This window comes from Taudactylus pleione, unplaced genomic scaffold, assembly GCF_031769625.1.
Source record: "Taudactylus pleione unplaced genomic scaffold, aTauple2 ptg000571l, whole genome shotgun sequence".
NCBI lineage: Eukaryota > Metazoa > Chordata > Amphibia > Anura > Myobatrachidae > Taudactylus > Taudactylus pleione.
In genome coordinates this window covers 1,406,699-1,425,924 of record NW_028284973.1, presented here as the reverse complement: position 1 = coordinate 1,425,924, position 19,226 = coordinate 1,406,699, and the positions used below count along the sequence as shown (strand labels likewise).

Genomic DNA, 19,226 nt, shown 5'->3' with positions numbered 1-19,226 from the left:
TCTTTGTTTAATGTGTTTCCTGAATGATTTCAGCCGTCTGCAATTACAAGTGTTTATACGGAGGCCGATGTGCGTCGCCTAATGTGTGTACCTGCCGCCCAGGATATGCCGGAGTAACGTGTAGTCAGAGATTACAGGTAATAAGTGTTTTTCAGGATGTAGTGGGATAGGAAATAAGCAGGGACGTGCAGTCAGGGTAGGCAGGGGAGGCAGAGCTGTCATACTCCTGAGATTTGATATAAAAAATTATTAGAATAATACAAAGAAGATATTTATAACTTATAAACATCTTCTTTGTTTATTGTAATCCTTTTTATAGTTAACACTCAGCTTTGTGGAGCTCCTTGGGACTGCAGGGAGATGAGAGATAAGGCATCAACAGCTCAGCCTCGCTTCTATAGAGTCAGATACTGCTTGCAGAGCTGGGGGAGGGGCCACACCACGGTCAGTAAGCTGCACATAAAGAGAGCTAATGGAGGCATGCCTCTGAGTATGGGGGGCGTGCCTTGAGCACTGATGTACACCTTTGATATTGCACTGCAGTGTTTAGAGATCGGAGCTCAGTAAGCAGCAGCAAGAGAAGACAGTGATACAAGTAGTTGAATCAATGGACACTGAAGCTTAGTGTAGTGAGGGGAGTTACAGTGAGTAAAGGGATGAGATAGGCTCCCAGCACTCAGACCCATCTCCATGTGTGCCTCCCCAGTCATTGACCTTACCGCACGTCACTGGCTCATGACTTGTATGAGTGTATACTGCGCAGAACTGTTGGAAGCACACAGCTCATAGATATATTGTGGGTATAATACAATCTCAGCTTTTAGTGCTTTGTTGTTGGAGCTCCTGTTGCTCGTTTGCCCTCATCCTGAGTCAGTCATTTTTAACTGGGGACAGACATGGAATGTGTAACAATCATGGTCTCCACTCTCCATCCATGGCACCATCAGTAGTTGCCATCGAGGACAGGAAACCATAGACGGAAAACCATAGAAGGACTGACGGCAGATAGACTATAATGTTTTGACAATGCTGGGTCAGGAATGTTGGTAGATAAGCTATAATAAGACAATGCTAGGTCAGGGCTGGCAGTAGACAAAGCTATAATAAGACAATGCTAGGTCAGGGCTGGCAGTAGACAAAGCTATAATAAGACAATGCTAGGTCAGGGCTGGCAGTAGACAAAGCTATAATAAGACAATGCTAGGTCAGGGCTGGCAGTAGACAAAGCTATAATAAGACAATGCTAGGTCAGGGCTGGCAGTAGACAAAGCTATAATAAGACAATGCTAGGTCAGGGCTGGCAGTAGACAAAGCTATAATAAGACAATGCTAGGTCAGGGCTGTCAGTAGACAAAGCTATAATAAGACAATGCTAGGTCAGGGCTGGCAGTAGACAAAGCTATAATAAGACAATGCTAGGTCAGGGCTGGCAGTAGACAAAGCTATAATAAGACAATGCTAGGTCAGGGCTGGCAGTAGACTGGTTTTGGGGCAACAGACAAACATGAAATCCAGAAACATCAGGGCAGGAGAAGTCAGTAGGTTCCAAAAGACAAACTGAGTTAGCAACAATAGATCTAATTCTAAATACATAAATGCAGGTTAAGCTACAAGCAAAACAGTTACTATTACTGACAGAGGTGAATTAAGCTACAGTATATTAACCTCCAAGTGGCCTGAGATCTGAGAGAGCCAGCCTCCTCTAATAGTGAGTTTATCAGGTGTGAGAGCAGGCTGCCCTTTACAGACTATATTTGAAAAATAACAATTAGGAGCTGATTGGTTGGTACCTAATCCCCATCCACTTTATCTCTCTCCAAGGCTTAGTAAATAGACCCCTAGGTCACTGCTTCCAGCTACATCAGGGAGTGTTAAAGTACCATTAAGTAAACTCGTTTTAATAAAATAATATCCATAACATTACAACCTAATATCCTGTATAGTGCCAATGTACACATTACAAACAAGTGTATTCTGATGTATATTTATAACTGAAGACCTTTAAAGACATGATTTGATTTAAAGCGTTTTATTCATTTTTGTTTTTTTATTAACATATTTGCAGGTATTACGGGGGTGAGCAAGTTTTTAATAAGGACACAGATGCGAGTTGAACAATTCAATGGACACTAAAAAAAAAGCAACAAAATATACTGCAGGATGAATACAGGATGCCTGGTATCCACACAGCCATTACCGGTGACATTATAACACATGAACGTTACATCTCGGCAGGGCTCAGAGGAGAAGACTGAATAAGGCCCCAGTTTTGGTCAAGAGAAAAAAAAAACAACATTCAGTAGTAAAATCATAAAGTCTGAGGAACACTATCAATTTCAGTCACATTGTACATATCTGTGTGTTCAGCGAGTTACTAAATTGTTTTAATTCCAATAATACTACTACTACTGCAAAAAGGACTCAGCATTCAAGATATCAATATTCTATGAGCGGGAAGCTTGGTTCATTTTGTGGGCTTAGGCTCCAGTTTAAAACCAACATTTCTCTATTAAACAAAAAGTGTTTAAATATAAAAGGACATTTACAAACTTTTATGGCAGACGGTCTGATAAGAAAGGAGAATAGAGCACATTTGTTGGTAATGCACATGCAAAATTATCTTCTGTTTCGTGTCGTATGTGATGTGTTTTTGGTCATGGTACCCTCAATGTACAGTACTATGCAATAAGTCAGCGCTTTATATATAAAAAATAGTAATAACAGGCAATTGGTTTCATTGTCCGATATGCACAAGGCAGATAACAACTAATTGCTGATTGGTTGCTGGTGGTCTGGGCAAAGTTTTCACCTATATGCAGTCTTAGTAAATGAGCCGTAATGTGTGGTGCAAGTATATATAGTCCCATGGTGCAAATGTCATAGAAGTTTAAGGATCTATAGCATCCAGTGAGAACACGCCTTTTATTAGTCAGACGGGTGAAAACAAATACCTGATTGGTCATGGTTAGTTTCAACTCATTATTGCATACTCTCTTCATGTCTGATAACCACTGAAACACTTGCACATCACTTTACAGCTTATCTGTTCCGCAGAACACAAAGGAGGCAGTAAATTAATATACTGTACACAGCAAGCCTCGGACCCCAAGTATGCCGCAAGCGATATCATCACCCCGTACATTCCAATACTGAGTACAAAAAGGGGTGGAGTCCTGTGTGACCTCACAAAATGTTCTTGTTATATATTATAATATCACTCTTTAATTCTAATAGACTGCAATATTTTTGTTAGTGGAATGCGGTGACATACTGCTACATGGCCCCTGCTAAACCTGCCTACAACCATTTTAAGAAGATCAGACCTGCCCAGTTAACCTCCCATTGTTCCATATACCACTGACCCGGCCATTCCTGTGCATTCAGTACACTGAAGTGCCAAAAGTCATGGGATAGTTGCCTAGTCTTGTGTAGGACCCCCTCTAGCCCAGCGAAGTGCAGCAACTCGACGTATCAATTCCATAGTGGACGGAAGACCTCTGGAGAGATGTTGACCCATGCTGTCTGGATAGCTTCCCACAGCTCCCTGATATTTGTAGGTGTAGGATCTTTGGTGCAAATGGACCTCTCCACCTCTCCTGACCACACCATTCGTCGGAACTCTCCAGAGTTCTACTCGAACCAATTCTGGACAACTTAGGACCAATGACATGGTGCATTATCCTGCTGGAATATTCCATCGTTCTTGGGTCCATGAAGGGCTGCAAATGGTCATCTAGCAATGCAACTTAGTGGTTACTGGTCAATGATGTGTTCAGACGGATCAGTGGACCCAAACCACACCATTATGGAACCACCACCAGCCTGCATGGTGCCTTGTTGACAACTAGGGTCCATGGCCTCATGGGGTCTGCGCCACACCCTACCTTCAGCCCAAAATGTGACTCATCGGACCACGCCACATGTTGCCGGTCCTCCAGGGTCCAATTAGCGACGTCACAAGCCCAGATGAGGCGCTGTGTCAGGTGTGGTTCTGTTAACAGGGACAGTCTGGCAGGTCTTCTGCTCCCATAACCCACGGAAGCTAAAGAACGCTGCACTGACTTGCTGGATATGCGTATGGTACCTCCTGCGCTGAATGTGCACGTGCATGCCGCTGGTTATTTAGCACCCAAGATTGGCCACTGTGCTGCCCACAGTGAGTGGTAATGCCTTCCTTGAAGTATTCCCGGTACACACGTGACACCTGAGATTGAGGAATGTTGAATGTCCTCACAACTTTGAACATGGAATGTCCCATCCATCAGTCACCCAATATTATGCCTTATGCGAACTCCAATAATTCACGTTGCCTTTCCATGAGCAGCCTAGCCGATGTTCAAATTGACTCAGAAGATGTCAGATTGATGCAGGTTTGGGCGTTTCCAAAGCATCACAGTACAGTGGCACCACCTACCATTACATACTGCTATCCCATGACTTTTGGCAGCATTCTTAATGAAAAAAGGGGGAAGGGAGCAACTTAAGGCACCCAATTCACCTAGACCATTCTCTTTTCTGACTATTTTGCACCCTCTACCGATACAAATGCACCAGTCTGTAGCAGACTTTTGATTCTCAGAATTCCAAACTATCGGGGAATGATGTGGCTTATACCCTATCAGCGCTGCTGGTTGTAGAGCTGGGACTGCCCATCAATTTAATGATGACAGTGATAGGATGAGGGTTTGGAGCGGGGTGAGGTCTTGATAGATAGATTAATAGAACAGGGTTTAGCTTGTTAACGAAATGGATCATGAATGATGAATGATACTTAAAGGAAGATGGACATGTATGTTACGCGAGTGATATTTTATTTTTGTTTCTCTGTGCAGAGAACGGTTTGTATCATTAAACATCCTCTGAAAAGTTTAACTGAGATAACACATTTTAATAGCACAATACAACATTTATACAAAGATTTATACTGTTATGCAAACGCCTTTGTTATAGGTGTTTTCCTACATCTTATTATACATTTTCGACAGCATTCAAGTTTTTTTTTATTTTTAATTTAAGAGAAAAATGACTTTGATAGTTTCATAAGAATGTGTAGATTTATACTAAATATATTTTGTATTTTATTTTGGAGTTGAAGGGAATATTTGTGATAAATATTACTTTATGTATGACCTGTGTGTATATATATCTATATCTATATCTATATATATATATATATATATATAAAAACACTGGTGCCTTTTAAAGACATGAAACGAGAATATGTCTATCTGAATGTTAAATGTAGAAAATAATTGTGATTTTGTTACATGTTACCCTATACTGTATCCTCCTTTTATACTCGGTGCCAGTGACAAAGGAGATCTGAGAAGGTAAATAAACTGTAACACGATCTAAAATGTGTGGATGAAATGTTTCTGAATTATTTGACAATAAGTTAAAGCTTTAGGGGCCTATTCATGATGTTAATTAACATTCTAACTCGCCGTGGAGTCAGGAGCAATTCATCATGGCTCCCAGTGCCAGCGCTAGGTGTCACGGCTATCCCATGCTCTCACTCCGCCCCACTGCGCCCTCCCACTGAAATTAATAATTACGGTAGCGGGTGGGAGGTGGGCGGAGATCTTTTACACCCAGACCCAGAGTCCCTTGGGCGGCCACACGCTCGGAGCGTGCCTGGAGCCAGCCCTGATTGCTCTGTCGTGGTGACAGCTGATGCGAAATCCTTTTCGGAGCAGTGACTGGAGTGCGCATGCGCGACCTATAGGTCATGCCTCGACGTCCGGCTCTTGTGCGCATGCATGACCTATAGGATCCCTCTACGTGACACGGACCTCCTTCCCATAGGGAAGGAGCAGGGTGAGCGGTGAGTACGGGAGCATTATCCATCTGAAGATGGCAAATGCTCCTGCAGCAAGCTCCGAAAATATACTTTCAGAGCTTGATGAATTATGTCCCCAAACTAGTGTATGGGGACAGCAGGCCATTCTGAGAGAGAAAGGTAAGCAGGAGATACTGTATCTGTGATACTAGTGTATGGGGACAGCGGGCCATTCCGGGAGAGAAAGGTAAGCAGGAGATATCTGTGATACTAGTGTATGGGGACAGCGGGCCATTCCGGGAGAGAAAGGTAAGCAGGAGATACTGTATCTGTGATACTAGTGTATTGGGACAGCTGGCCATTCCGGGAGAGAAAGGTAAGCAGGAGATATCTGTGATACTAGTGTATGGGGACAGCGGGCCATTCCGGGAGAGAAAGGTAAGCAGGAGATATCTGTGATACTAGTGTATGGGGACAGCGGGCCATTCCGGGAGAGAAAGGTAAGCAGGAGATACTGTATCTGTGATACTAGTGTATGGGGACAGCTGGCCATTCCGGGAGAGAAAGGTAAGCAGGAGATATCTGTGATACTAGTGTATGGGGACAGCGGGCCATTCCGGGAGAGAAAGGTAAGCAGGAGATATCTGTGATACTAGTGTATGGGGACAGCGGGCCATTCTGGGAGAGTAAGGTAAGCAGGAGATATCTGTGATACTAGTGTATGGGGACAGCGGGCCATTCTGAGAGAGAAAGGTAAGCAGGAGATATCTGTGATACTAGTGTATGGGGACAGCGGGCCATTCCGGGAGAGAAACGTAAGCAGGAGATATCTGTGATACTAGTGTATGGGGACAGCGGGCCATTCCGGGAGAGGAAGGTAAGCAGGAGATATCTGTGATACTAGTGTATGGGGACAGCGGGCCATTCTGCAAAAGGCAGGTAAGTAGGAGATATCTGTGATACTAGTGTATGGGGTGTAGATCTGTGATAACTCCTGCTTTACCTTCGTGATGAATGGCCCGAACACTTAATTTTTACAATTGCAGGTGAAAATTTTCATTTTCACCTGCTTTTGTAAAAATTAAGTGCTGATGAATAGGCCCCTTAATCACAATTATAAAATTAATATCATACCTAGGGATCTATGTACTAAGCTTTGGAGAGAGAGAAAGTTGACTGAGATAAAGTACCAACTAATCAGCTCCTTACTGTCACTTTACAGGTTGTGTTTGAAAAATGACAGTAGCTGATTGGTTGGTAACTTATCTCCCTCCACTTTGGCCTGATTCAGTACTGAACGGAATTGCAAACCTGCACGCAAGCAGATATGCAAATGCAGCAGGAGGTGTATGAGGTTGCAGGCAGGAATAACCACGGCCGGCTAGCTGAGTAAGCTTCAGCTTGCTCAGGCTGGCCAGCTTGCGAGGCTAGGAAACTGCATCCATGGACGCAGCCCCTGGCCTTGCTACTCCTGGAATACGGGGCAGACACGCCCCTGTTTGCGGGAACACCATTCATCCCCGCATAGCCCCTTAAATGTCTCTGTCTATCAGGCAGAGGCACAGCAGGGGGCTGAGTGCGATCATCTGCACACGCAGATTTTCCGATAATTGAAAATCCGCGTTCAGCGCTGCACTTGCGTGCAATGCTGAATTAGCCCCTTTATCTCTTTCCAAGGCTTAGTGCATAGACCCCCTAATATCCACGGTTACAAAACCATGGATGCTTTTTTAATTTAATATCTGGAATTTCACTAATTATACAATTCCCAGGATCCCGTTCTATTTTGTGAAAGCGTCGCAGATAGGCGCTGACACCTCTATGGATTTTTTTGTTGTTTGCGGACACAGTAGCTCAAGACTTACAAAAATATAAATGATTAATGCTACTATTTAATTAGTAATAAATATTAGAGATGAGCAGTTCGGTTCTACTCGGTACCTCTTGTACCTACGGTGTCTGTGTCAAAACCATGGTGTAAGGTAATACGTGACGTGCATAGAGGTATCTGTAATGTGCCGCACAATCACTACAATGAGTTGTTGTTTGTTTAAAATTTGAATAAAATTTTGTTAACAGAAAATGTTTCGTACTCTGTTATGTTATAGAAGATTTTCCATGAAGTATAAATATGGAAGCTGACACGAGTCTTATAGACATACAGGGCCTGATTCTAAATCGCACGCAATGCCGATATTCGGCAAATGGTCGATGTTTTTCACCTGCGCATGTGTCTTAGGGCCTTATTTATCAACAAGTGTTATCAATCACAAGGAGTGATAAAACTCGCTGTGTATGATAAATGGTGCTCCAGCCAATCAGCTCCCAACTGTCATTTTTTCAAACAGATGAGAAAAACATTTGACATCGCCCATAAATCATCGATGATTATGAATCATCGATGGCCATCCCTAGAGACCGGTGATCATTCACTACTGACGAATGAGTCAGAGCAGTGAGAGACTAGGAGAGAGCAGCACATTAATAGTGCAGCGGTGGCTGAGTGCACCCTCCTCTGTCGGTCCTGCCATGGCACCCAGGGCACATGCCCCACTCAACCTCCTCTAGATATGCCACTGGGTAGCAGTATAAAGATGGTGAGCTGCGAGCTCTAACAGTTTTGGCTTCTCATTGCTCCACCCCTCACACAGCCCTGCTGTAGCCATTTTTAGTGCTGAACGAATATGATCACAAATTTAGGTAGTAAATGGATCTGGAAAATGATACAGCTTATTGCCTAATATAATAATAGTGTGAGCTGAAATATTACTTACAATATAACCCCAGAAACCCAAAGAATTATTGACATTTTTGTACTTAGTTTTGTATTGCAAAACTTTAATACATAGCCGGAACATATTATCGCACTGTAATGACCTGTCGGTGCAATAAGTTCAGCTACCAAGACAATCATAAAATACACTTGTCAGGTATCATCCACTTTAATTGCATGATTGTTAATTAGGTGAGAACCAGGAAATTCCAGTGCGCCTGTAACAGCCAACAGCTCATTATAAATCATTGTCCTTATTTTGAGGCACAGGTGGGCCGGCCTGCAATGTGTAATAAGATATTAGAGAGATAACTATATCATACCTCCCAACATTTGATTATAACCAGTCAGGACATCAGCACTTCGGAGGCGCGCGCGCTCCTGAAAGGGGGGTTTGCCTACACGTAAAGGGGCGTGGCCCATATCTCCGAGATGCTGGGCTGCCCCCGGGCTTCCCCCCCTACTGTGAATAGATGTGCGCATGCGCACAGCATCTATTCTCGCTCTGCATACACGCTGCTCTGCTATGCAGAGCAGCGGTGTATGCTTCCCCCCCACCGCGGGACACTGTGGCCTTCGGGTGGGACAGCGGTATAAAAACAGGACTGTTCCGCTAAATTCGGGACAGTTGGGAGGTATGCTATATCAAACAACATTAGACCACATAGGAGCAATGCATTTCACAATAGATAGATACTGTAGATAGACAAAATCAGTACATTCCTTTAAAGTTGATTACAGGACACAGATAAAACTCACGAGGGGGTCTACTAAGAGGCCTTACATGATGTTACAGGAGCTGCAGGAATTTCTGGCAGGAACGGGTCACTTCCTTCCTGCATGTGACAACAGTCTCCTGTATTCTGCACAGGTCTGGGCTATGGGGTAGGGTGGCAGACAGAATCCATTTCTCACAAAGAAAAATCATACAAGCCCGTCTAAATAAAATGCATCCGATCACCTCAAACCATGTGGGAATATGTAGTATGCTCTCATGAGACCAACATTGACATTTTTGGGCCTTAATTCTAAAAGATGCGTTTAAAGCAAAGACAGAGCAGATGATCATCACACAAAGATCACTGTGTCTATTGTGACGCACGGTGGTGGCAGTGACATGCTTTTGGGGCTGCTTCACCTCAGATGGGACAGGGGTTCTACCCAGGATAGAGGGCATAATAAACAGATATGTCCTGTAGTGCGCCCAGCTAGTCGAGTCTTATATGCCCGCGCCCAGACATATTCAGTTGCAACGTGGTGCATTCAGACGCAGCATAGTGTATAAGTATGCCGGAGAGTGTAATACTGGTTTACGGCCACCAGATGTCGCTTGTGATAAACATTATTGCACATGTGGGAAATATCCAATGTAGTGAAATCTTGCTTGCAGAACAAGAACTACAACAATAGCAACCACCCGCTGATTGGCTGAGAAAGGTCTGCCGCTAAAGCTGTGATTGAGTATGCAGTGGCTGTGCAAAACCAATTGTACTGTATGCAAGTGCAGCCGCAGGGACTGGTATTGAAGAGTCTCAGATCCGCTGCTTGTGCAAGAAGTCACTATAAAGTCGCAAACACAGATGTAAATCACCGGAGCAGCAGTGAACAGGGATTTTATTTTGCTTGTTCCTGCGAAAAAGTCGCACAACCAACTGCTAATAAGCCGCACACACAGTAATTGAATAAAGTCGCACATGCAGTGTTTAATATAATGAGCTGTTTTCATGATGACCCTTGTACTCTAACTGACTGCTGCTCCGGTGAATCCCCCCACCGTTCATCTCCGACATTGTCGCTAGCAGCTAACAGAACATGTCGCTTTTGAAAGTCGCACAGTTGAGGATCTTGACGCAGTACTGTATATGGACTTTGACGCAATGTATGGAAAAGGGAAAAACAGTGAGCAGTCTACGACAGTAACATACATCATTATTGTCTGCAATAATGAAGCAGAGAAAGAGGCCATGGAGTAGGGGTAAGCATGTAGTGTGAGTGTGAGTTTGGCTAATAAAGTGCCCTTTACAGTAGGACAACAGGTCCTAGCCAGCCAGCCCCGGCATGGCGGCACTTGGAGATCAAGTGCCACTATGTCGGGACAGTATTGGCTGGTGGCACCTGTACCCCCACTGTGAGGAAAATATAAAACATGACAAGACGCACAGGCTAAATGTAATAGAGTGCGAATTTGTATAAAGTGAGAGTTTTGCGCTGAACTCGCATTTTTTACTCGCAAATGTAAACTGGCATTTTTCGGGCATCTCGCATACAGATGTTTTCCCATTCTCCAGATAGAACTCGGGCAATGTAATAGAGTGCGACTGCTTCACTCCCACATATTACTGCCTGAGAAATCGCAAAAACAATAGACCAGCTTCAGGATAGCGAGATGATTATTATTATTATTATTATTATTATTATTATCCTTTATTTATATGGTGCCACAAGTGTTCTGCAGCGCCTTACATAGTACATAGAACTAATAGGTGAACAAGAAACAAGTAACTTACAGTGCAGGACAAGGACACGATTTATATGCATTGCTGAAATAGCGATTAAAACACTCACAATAAGCTGCCGGGAGTTGGCGGTCCCGTGTTAGGTGCCCTTATGGGGAGTAGAGAGTAGAAGAAAATGTAAAGAGAAGCACATGAGGGAAGAGGTCCCTGCTCGTGAGAGCTTACATTCTAAGGGGAGGGGCAGACAGACAGGCGTGACACAGAAGGGGAAGATAGGGAGGAAAGAGCATGAGGTGAGCTAGGATGAGAGCTGGAAGGCCTTGATGAAGTAGTGGGTCTTGAGAGCCCGTTGGAAGATTTGTAGAGCGGTGGAGAGTCTGATGGGGAGAGGGAGAGCATTCCAAAGGTAGGGAGCAGCACGGGCAAAATCTTGGATGCGGGAGTGGGAGGAAGTAATCAGTTGGCAAGAGAGGCGGCATGCATTTGTTGAGCAAAGTGGATGGGCGGGAGTGTGAAGGAAGAGAAGGTCAGAAATGTATGCGGGAGAGGATTTGGTGAGGGCTTTGTAGGCAAGTGTAAGAACCTTGAATTGGCATCTGAAGGGGAAGGGGAGCCAGTGTAGGGCTTGAAGGAGAGGGGAAGCAGATGTAGAACATCTGGAGAGGAAGATGAGCCGAGCAGCAGCATTGAGAACCGATTGTAGTGGAGAGAGGTGAGAGACTGGGAGGCCACCTAGGAGAAGGTTACAGTAGTCCAATCTGGAGATGACCAGTGAGTGGATGAGGGTTATAGTGGCATCCTGGGTGAGGAAGGGTCTAATCATGGAGATATTTTTTAGGTGGAAATGGCAGGAATGTGAGAGGTGCTCAATGTGTGGTTTAAAGGAAAGGGAGGAGTCTAGGATAACTCCAAGACAGCGCACTTTGGGGCTAGAGGAGATAGTTGTGCCATCAATGGATAATGAAATTGTGGGAAGTGATGTAGTGGAAGAGGGTGGGAAGATGATCAGCTCAGTCTTAGACATGTTAAGTTTAAGAAAGCGCTGGGACATCCATGAAGAGACAGCAGAGAGACAGTTGGAGATACAGGTAAGGAGCGAGGGGGAGAGCTCAGGGGTGGAAAGGTAAATTTGAGTGTCATCAGCATAGAGATGATATTGGAGGTCAAAGGAGTTAATGAGTTCACCTAAAGAGGATGTATATAGGGAGAAAAGGAGAGGTCCAAGTTTATCCTGAGCAGGTCAGAGTAACACAAATACATGCACATATCCATGAGATACCAGAATGTTTCTGTGTCTATCTCATCCATGTGTCCATGAGATACCAGCATGTTTCTGTGTCAGGCTTGCCTACCCAACCGATTTGGCTGGGAGCCTCCTGATTATCGGGTGCCGCTCCCGGCCCCCCGGGAAGGCAGGCAAGCCTCCCGCAAGCCCCCCGCAGAGTAACTAGCAAAACACCCGCAGCGGTGGGCCCGGTGATGCGATTCGCACTGAATAGTGTCATCGTGGCCCTGCCCCCCGCTTTACAATGCCGTTTACTCCGGATTTGTGAAGAGGGGGACGAAGCCATGTTGACGCGATCTCGCGTCCATGAGATACCTGCATGTTTCTGTGTCTATGTCATGTATGTGTCCATGAGATACCTGCATGTTACTGTGTCACTCTCATGCATGTGTCCATGAGATACCGGCATGTTTCTGTGTCTATGTCATGCATGTGTCCATGAGATCCAAAAAACTAAATGTAGAAAGCAGCGCTAAAGCTTAAACTCATTTATTGAATACTAAAAACACATAAATACATAAAAGATGAAATAACATTAGGTGTCAATCAATCTATGAACAATACTTGCAAGTATGAAAGAAATAATGTAATGAAATAAAAAATTGAAAAATGAAAAAATACTAAAAATTGAAAAAAAGGCACTGATGAATTGAAATATCGACATGCATGTCAGAAATCGTAATGACTGGATGACCTCAATAATACCCATTTCAGGCACTACACAATATACCGCGCCATGGGTAAACAAGAAAATAGTTCTGTTGGTAAAACCTGAAGAATCAATCAGCCAAAGATGGAAATCCAATAAGGGACTGAGCACATATAGGGCCTGATTCAGAGCCGCTCGTAAGCCGATGAGTCGCTCCTACCGATGTTCGCACAACTGCGCATGCGTACGGATTTTAATACGCATGTGCGAACCAGTCAGTGCGGCCAAAAATCATTTGTTCGCTATATAGCGAATGCCTGATAATTTGAGTGACAGAATGAGGCGTATGTGGATGGTAACAGGGGAAGGTGCTTGAAAACGGGGAGTGGAGATCTGAACGCAGGCGTGCTTAAAGGTCAAAACGGGCGTTTTATGGGTGTGCATAATTAATACAGCAGCGTCATTGACCACGTCACTGGGTTATTTTATAGTCAGAACTGCTCGCAAGATTGTGGTAGCAAAAACCAACCACAAGAATAGCGAGCAGTTCATATGCTGGTCGATGTACTCGATTAATCTAATAAATAGCGGACATGACGTAGGATGAGAGCGGCCAGGGGGCATATTTTTTAAAAAAATTACTGCAAGTTTTGTTCGCTCGTTCAGACATAGAGGCGTGGACAGACCGCAAAGAGCGAACGGTTCATTTGAATAGCCACCCCTATTTTCTGGACGAACGAGCGCAAATAGCGTCCGGCTCTGAATCAGGCCCTAAGTCCTCACCGCTGGGACCCTCCTAAATGGACAAATATTACCTCTGTGAGTCTCTTAGGAGTGGTCCAATATGTAGTGGCGGTGGTCTGGGAAGGGGTGCTCAAAGTCGCAAGTCAATATCCTCAGTTTCCTGGTGCTGAGCTGGTGGTCATAGGGGCTTCCAATAAAGAAAAATCCACATATGTTGAACTTCCAAATGAAGTGCAGGGATGTGTAGGTGCTGGTAGTGCCTGAATCCTGGTAATACACCAACGCGTTTCACTGCTCCTGGTCACCTTGAAAAAGTCACCTTTCAAGGTTTAGCCTTGAAAAAGCTGTCTATGCAGTGAAACGCGAGCGTCGGCGTCCATCGTGTCCACTAACTATGTCCTTACTGAAATTAACATATAAACTGCCTGTCATAAGTTCAATGTTGTAAAATATGAGATCAGTGCTGGTCTCATCGTGTACATTATGAATGCCCTCAATGGAGATAAACATATTAAATGCCAGTAACTAGTCCTATACTGTAAATAACAGATCAGCGCTTACAATAGATAGCCTGAGTGTGTACTTCTCAATAAGAGTGACATATAACGATCAGTGGAACTTCAATAGTATGTCACGGCAATCCTACTGATTGTTTAAATTAATGTTTCATTGTTTCGATATAAACACTGTTTCTTTTTCTTAACAAACTGTCATTATTGCATACAAATAGGGAAAATATCCCATACACTTGACAAATATAACAATCAGTACTGCAGCTGATATGTATAATCTAAGGGAACAATTTTGAAAAATTGTCAGTATTTATGACAAAGTGAATACATACAGTATTATATCCAATTGAAAGTGTCATATGCATTTAATGCATATAACAAACTTTATAATAATTAATTATGTATGCTGCCTATTTTGGTTGAGAGGCATGTGAGACCACCAGCACGAATGACTAAGCAAATAAAGTTATATTCCTCTAAGAATTATTTAGTCTAAATTGTATCTAGGAATATACAATCTCACTATTCTGATCTAACTCATTATAGATCTTCCTTTTTGATGAATTGTCTCTGCGGCCACTGGTCATTTATTGGAGGATTTCCCTGTTGTGGGATAGAGACAATTAGTGCCTACATTTGAATTTCTGTGCTTTATGATAAAGATATGTATTGATAATTTCAGCCACTATCAGGCCTTATTATACTAGGAGAAATTACTTCTCAGATCCTTTCAGATATATCTTAGCATCAATTAACAGGCAGTATTTTGTATTACTAGAGACCAGGGCCGCAACTAGGGGGGGGGCTGAGGGGTCATGTGCACCGGGCGCCTCACTCTGGTGCCATAAGTATCAGTAGCGGTGGGCCCGGCTCTTCCTCTGCTGTGCGCACCACTACCATAACACATGGCAGCAGGCAGCTTGCTGCTGCTGTTCCCCCTCCCCTGACTCCTGCAGTGTCTCTTAGGACTGAGAGAGATGTCATGACAGCTCTCCAGTCCATACTCACAGTGCCCTGCGCTGAGGATGGCCGCGGCGTTAGCCCCGTCCATCACAATTAAGTGCTTCCAGTGCACACGGCGCTGCCGCCTCCTCCAGTCCGCTGCTGTGCAAGAGCCAGCAGGTAAGTATGCTGTTGCTGGTGGGGAGATGAGAGGGGCTTTTCAGTGAGGGGGCTGTTTGGTGAGGGGGTCTGTTCAGTGAAGGAGTGCTGTGTGTAGTGAGGGGTAGTGTGTAGTGAGGGGCTGTGTGTAGTGAGGGGCTGTGTGTAGTGAGGGGCAGTGTATAGTGAGGCAGCGCTGTGTAGTGAGGCAGCGCTGTGTAGTGAGGGGCTTTTCAGTGAGGGGGCTGTTTGGTGAGGGGGGCTGTTCGGTGAGGGAGGGCTGTGTAGTGAGGGGCTGTGTGTAGTGAGGCAGCGCTGTGTAGTGAGGGGCTGTGTGTAGTGAGGGGCTGTGTGTAGTGAGGCAGCGCTGTGTAGTGAGGGGCTGTGTGTAGTGAGGCAGCGCTGTGTAGTGAGGGGCTGTGTGTAGTGAGGCAGCGCTGTGTAGTGAGGGGCTGTGTGTAGTGAGGCAGCGCTGTGTAGTGAGGGGCTGTGGTGTGAGGGACCCTTGATAAGGAGGGCTGTGATGAGGGCTTTGCAGGGAGGGCTGTGTATAGTGAGGGTCTGTGTTTAGTGAGGCAGCCTCCTCCAGTCCGCTGCTGTGCAAGAGCCAGCAGGTAAGTATGCTGTTGCTGGTGGGGAGATGAGAGGGGCTTTTCAGTGAGGGGGCTGTTTGGTGAGGGGGTCTGTTCAGTGAAGGAGTGCTGTGTGTAGTGAGGGGTAGTGTGTAGTGAGGGGCTGTGTGTAGTGAGGGGCTGTGTGTAGTGAGGGGCAGTGTATAGTGAGGCAGCGCTGTGTAGTGAGGCAGCGCTGTGTAGTGAGGGGCTTTTCAGTGAGGGGGCTGTTTGGTGAGGGGGGCTGTTCGGTGAGGGAGGGCTGTGTAGTGAGGGGCTGTGTGTAGTGAGGCAGCGCTGTGTAGTGAGGGGCTGTGTGTAGTGAGGCAGCGCTGTGTAGTGAGGGGCTGTGTGTAGTGAGGCAGCGCTGTGTAGTGAGGGGCTGTGTGTAGTGAGGCAGCGCTGTGTAGTGAGGGGCTGTGTGTAGTGAGGCAGCGCTGTGTAGTGAGGGGCTGTGTGTAGTGAGGGGCTGTGTGTAGTGAGGCAGCGCTGTGTAGTGAGGGGCTGTGTGTAGTGAGGGGCTGTGTGTAGTGAGGTAGCGCTGTGTAGTGAGGGGCTGTGTGTAGTGAGGCAGCGCTGTGTAGTGAGGGGCTGTGTGTAGTGAGGCAGCGCTGTGTAGTGAGGGGCTGTGTGTAGTGAGGCAGCGCTGTGTAGTGAGGGGCTGTGTGTAGTGAGGCAGCGCTGTGTAGTGAGGGGCTGTGTGTAGTGAGGCAGCGCTGTGTAGTGAGGGGCTGTGTGTAGTGAGGCAGCGCTGTGTAGTGAGGGGCTGTGTGTAGTGAGGCAGCGCTGTGTAGTGAGGGGCTGTGGTGTGAGGGACCCTTGATAAGGAGGGCTGTGATGAGGGCTTTGCAGGGAGGGCTGTGTATAGTGAGGGTCTGTGTTTAGTGAGGCAGCGCTATGTAGTGAGGGTATGTGGCATGAGGGGCTGTGGTGTGAGGGACCCTTGATAAGGAGGGCTGTGAAGAGGGCTTTGCAGTGTGAGGCTGTGATGAGGAGGGCTGTGAGGCGAGAGGCTTTTTCTGTGCTTTTATGGGTAAGTAAAAGAGGGTGTTTAGGGGGTGCAGTAAAACAATCAGTAATATCAAAACATGGAGGGGGGGCGCCAAATTACTGCCTTGCCCTGGGTGACTAAAATCCTAGTTTCGGCCCTGTAGAGACACATTAGTGGACTTCGCTTTTTACTATTATTATTTTTTCACTAATTATTTTCTTTGATTCTTTCACGTAAATGGACGTTTAATTTCTTTGTTTTTCTTATATATTTCACTGTACATTTCCCAACTATGGGGATTATTTTAAATCAATGATAATAAAAGTTATATTTTATTGTATATATATTTCTGTCTGTGCACCCACGATAATGCAACCCCTGGCTTTCTTTTTTTACATTTCTGTATTATTTGGTTGGACTAGAGCTGCACCCCCATAACTAAGAATTGACTAATATATAAGTATTTTGGGGTTTTCTATTTGATCAAATTAGAATAATTAAATAGGTAGAGTGCAGACATATTTCTTTTTTCTTTGTTGAGTACTATTATTATTATTATAATTTATTTATATGGCGCCACAAGTGTTCCACAGCGCCTTACAAAGTACATAAACAGGTTGCAGACAAGCGACTTACAGATTGACAATCTAATTCCAGATTCCAGATTCCAGACAATACAGTGTTAGGTGCCCTAGTGGTGAGTAAGGAGTAGATGAAACTAAAGTAGGGAGAAGCACAAGAGGGTAGAGGGCCCTGCTCGTAACAGCTTACATTCTAAAAATGTTCTTATGTATCTTAGGTACTGTATAAAACAAGGGGGTGATCGGATGATCTACAGTAAGAGCTCTACGTTATTTGTTTCTTAAAATAAGTTTAAAGAGACAGCGTATTCTAAAATAGAGTCCTTTTTTTTATACATACTGTTTTTACTGAAGAAGGATCAGACATTTTACATGGAATACAATGGAAAAAGCATATAGATACAAACAGTTGACAATTGGTGATTCCATTTCGAGTAATACAATCAAAATCCTAATATAATATAGATAATCCTCTTTTTTTTTAAACACAGATGTTGGCTCATTCTGGAGAGCTGTATGTAGTATGATCACATAGTTGCTGCTTCAATTCGTCCTTATAATCTATGGTGTCTTCTATGTTGGCACCATGTATAACAATGTCTTGTCATTGGCTGCAGTCTTTAAACGCTTTAAATTCTTCTCTGGAGATATTTAGATAGTGTCTATCCGGATTGTCAGTTGTGGAATGTTCAAACATCCTCGAAAAAGTCCTCTAATAATGTCTATTCTCACACATCTACAGTCTCTAAACACTTCTGGTGTTTCCCATACTCTGGTGTTTCCCATACTTACTCATCACACACCAACTCACACCGACAACACAGGTCCTCCTGATAATCACACAATAACAACATCACATTATCCACAACCAAATATGTGTAACAGTGTAGAAGAAAAGAGAGAGACACACCAGGGTGCACAGGCAACATACAGAGAGAAAAAACATTCTGTAGAGGAGAAAAGGTGAGAACGTTTGAGAAAATACAATAATAAAATGAAAAGAAAAAAGGTGATGCTAAGGATTATCCATATAATAACATCAAGTGCTGATAAGATACATAGGGGCCTATTCATCATACAATAAATGGCCCGGTAACCATGAAGAAACGCTAATTACTGCATATTTAGGTTACCGGGCCATTCATCATCAGGGGTACCAAACGGACCACCTGATATTCAGTAAACTCTGAAAACTGAAAGTTTTCGGAGATTGCCTGCAAGAACAAACACCATCTTCAGACGGCACTTGTTCTCATAGTGCCGCTCCTTCCTATGGGAAGGAGTTCCGGGGATGCGAAGAGAGATTCGAGCAGATTCCTCCGCCTGACCCAGGTCAGGACAGTTAAGTAACGCAGTCACTTCTGTAGCTGCGCTACTAATCGCGGGGACAGCTGCTTTTCAGAGCAGCTGTCCCTGCACCGGAGCAATGATGAAAAGTATCCCCCGCAGCGAGGTGAATACTTCATCATTGGGGGCCATACAGCCCCCGCTGATGAATAGGCCCCATAGACAAATGAGGGGCAAAAGAGAGATGGAGTAAGAGGGGGGAGAGAGAAGGAGAAAATAAGTGGGGGAGTGCTGAAGAAGAGACAGGAGGAAAGAGAAGGAAAGAGACGAGAGGAAATCAAAAAATAAAAATAAAAAAACAGGCAGGGCCATAACAACATCTACTAATAATAATAGATTATCTCAGCTGTTTTGAAACTAAAATCATGCATTATAAGGGATTCCTGAAAATCAGAGT

At 44.6% G+C, this 19,226-nt stretch overlaps 1 protein-coding gene across 1 annotated transcript in view; it reads left to right on the top strand.

Annotated features, from left to right (window-relative positions):
* The window catches only part of VWDE (von Willebrand factor D and EGF domains), a 138,417-nt gene extending 133,438 nt beyond the window's left edge, over positions 1 to 4,979 (top strand). The window contains exons 29-30 of the mRNA XM_088453096.1: positions 34 to 137; positions 2,066 to 4,979. Coding sequence (XP_088309222.1) covers positions 34 to 137; positions 2,066 to 2,080 — 119 coding nt within the window. The 3' untranslated portion in view covers positions 2,081 to 4,979. The remainder of the gene's footprint in view (positions 1 to 33; positions 138 to 2,065) is intronic.
* The last annotated feature ends 14,247 nt before the right edge of the window (positions 4,980 to 19,226 follow it).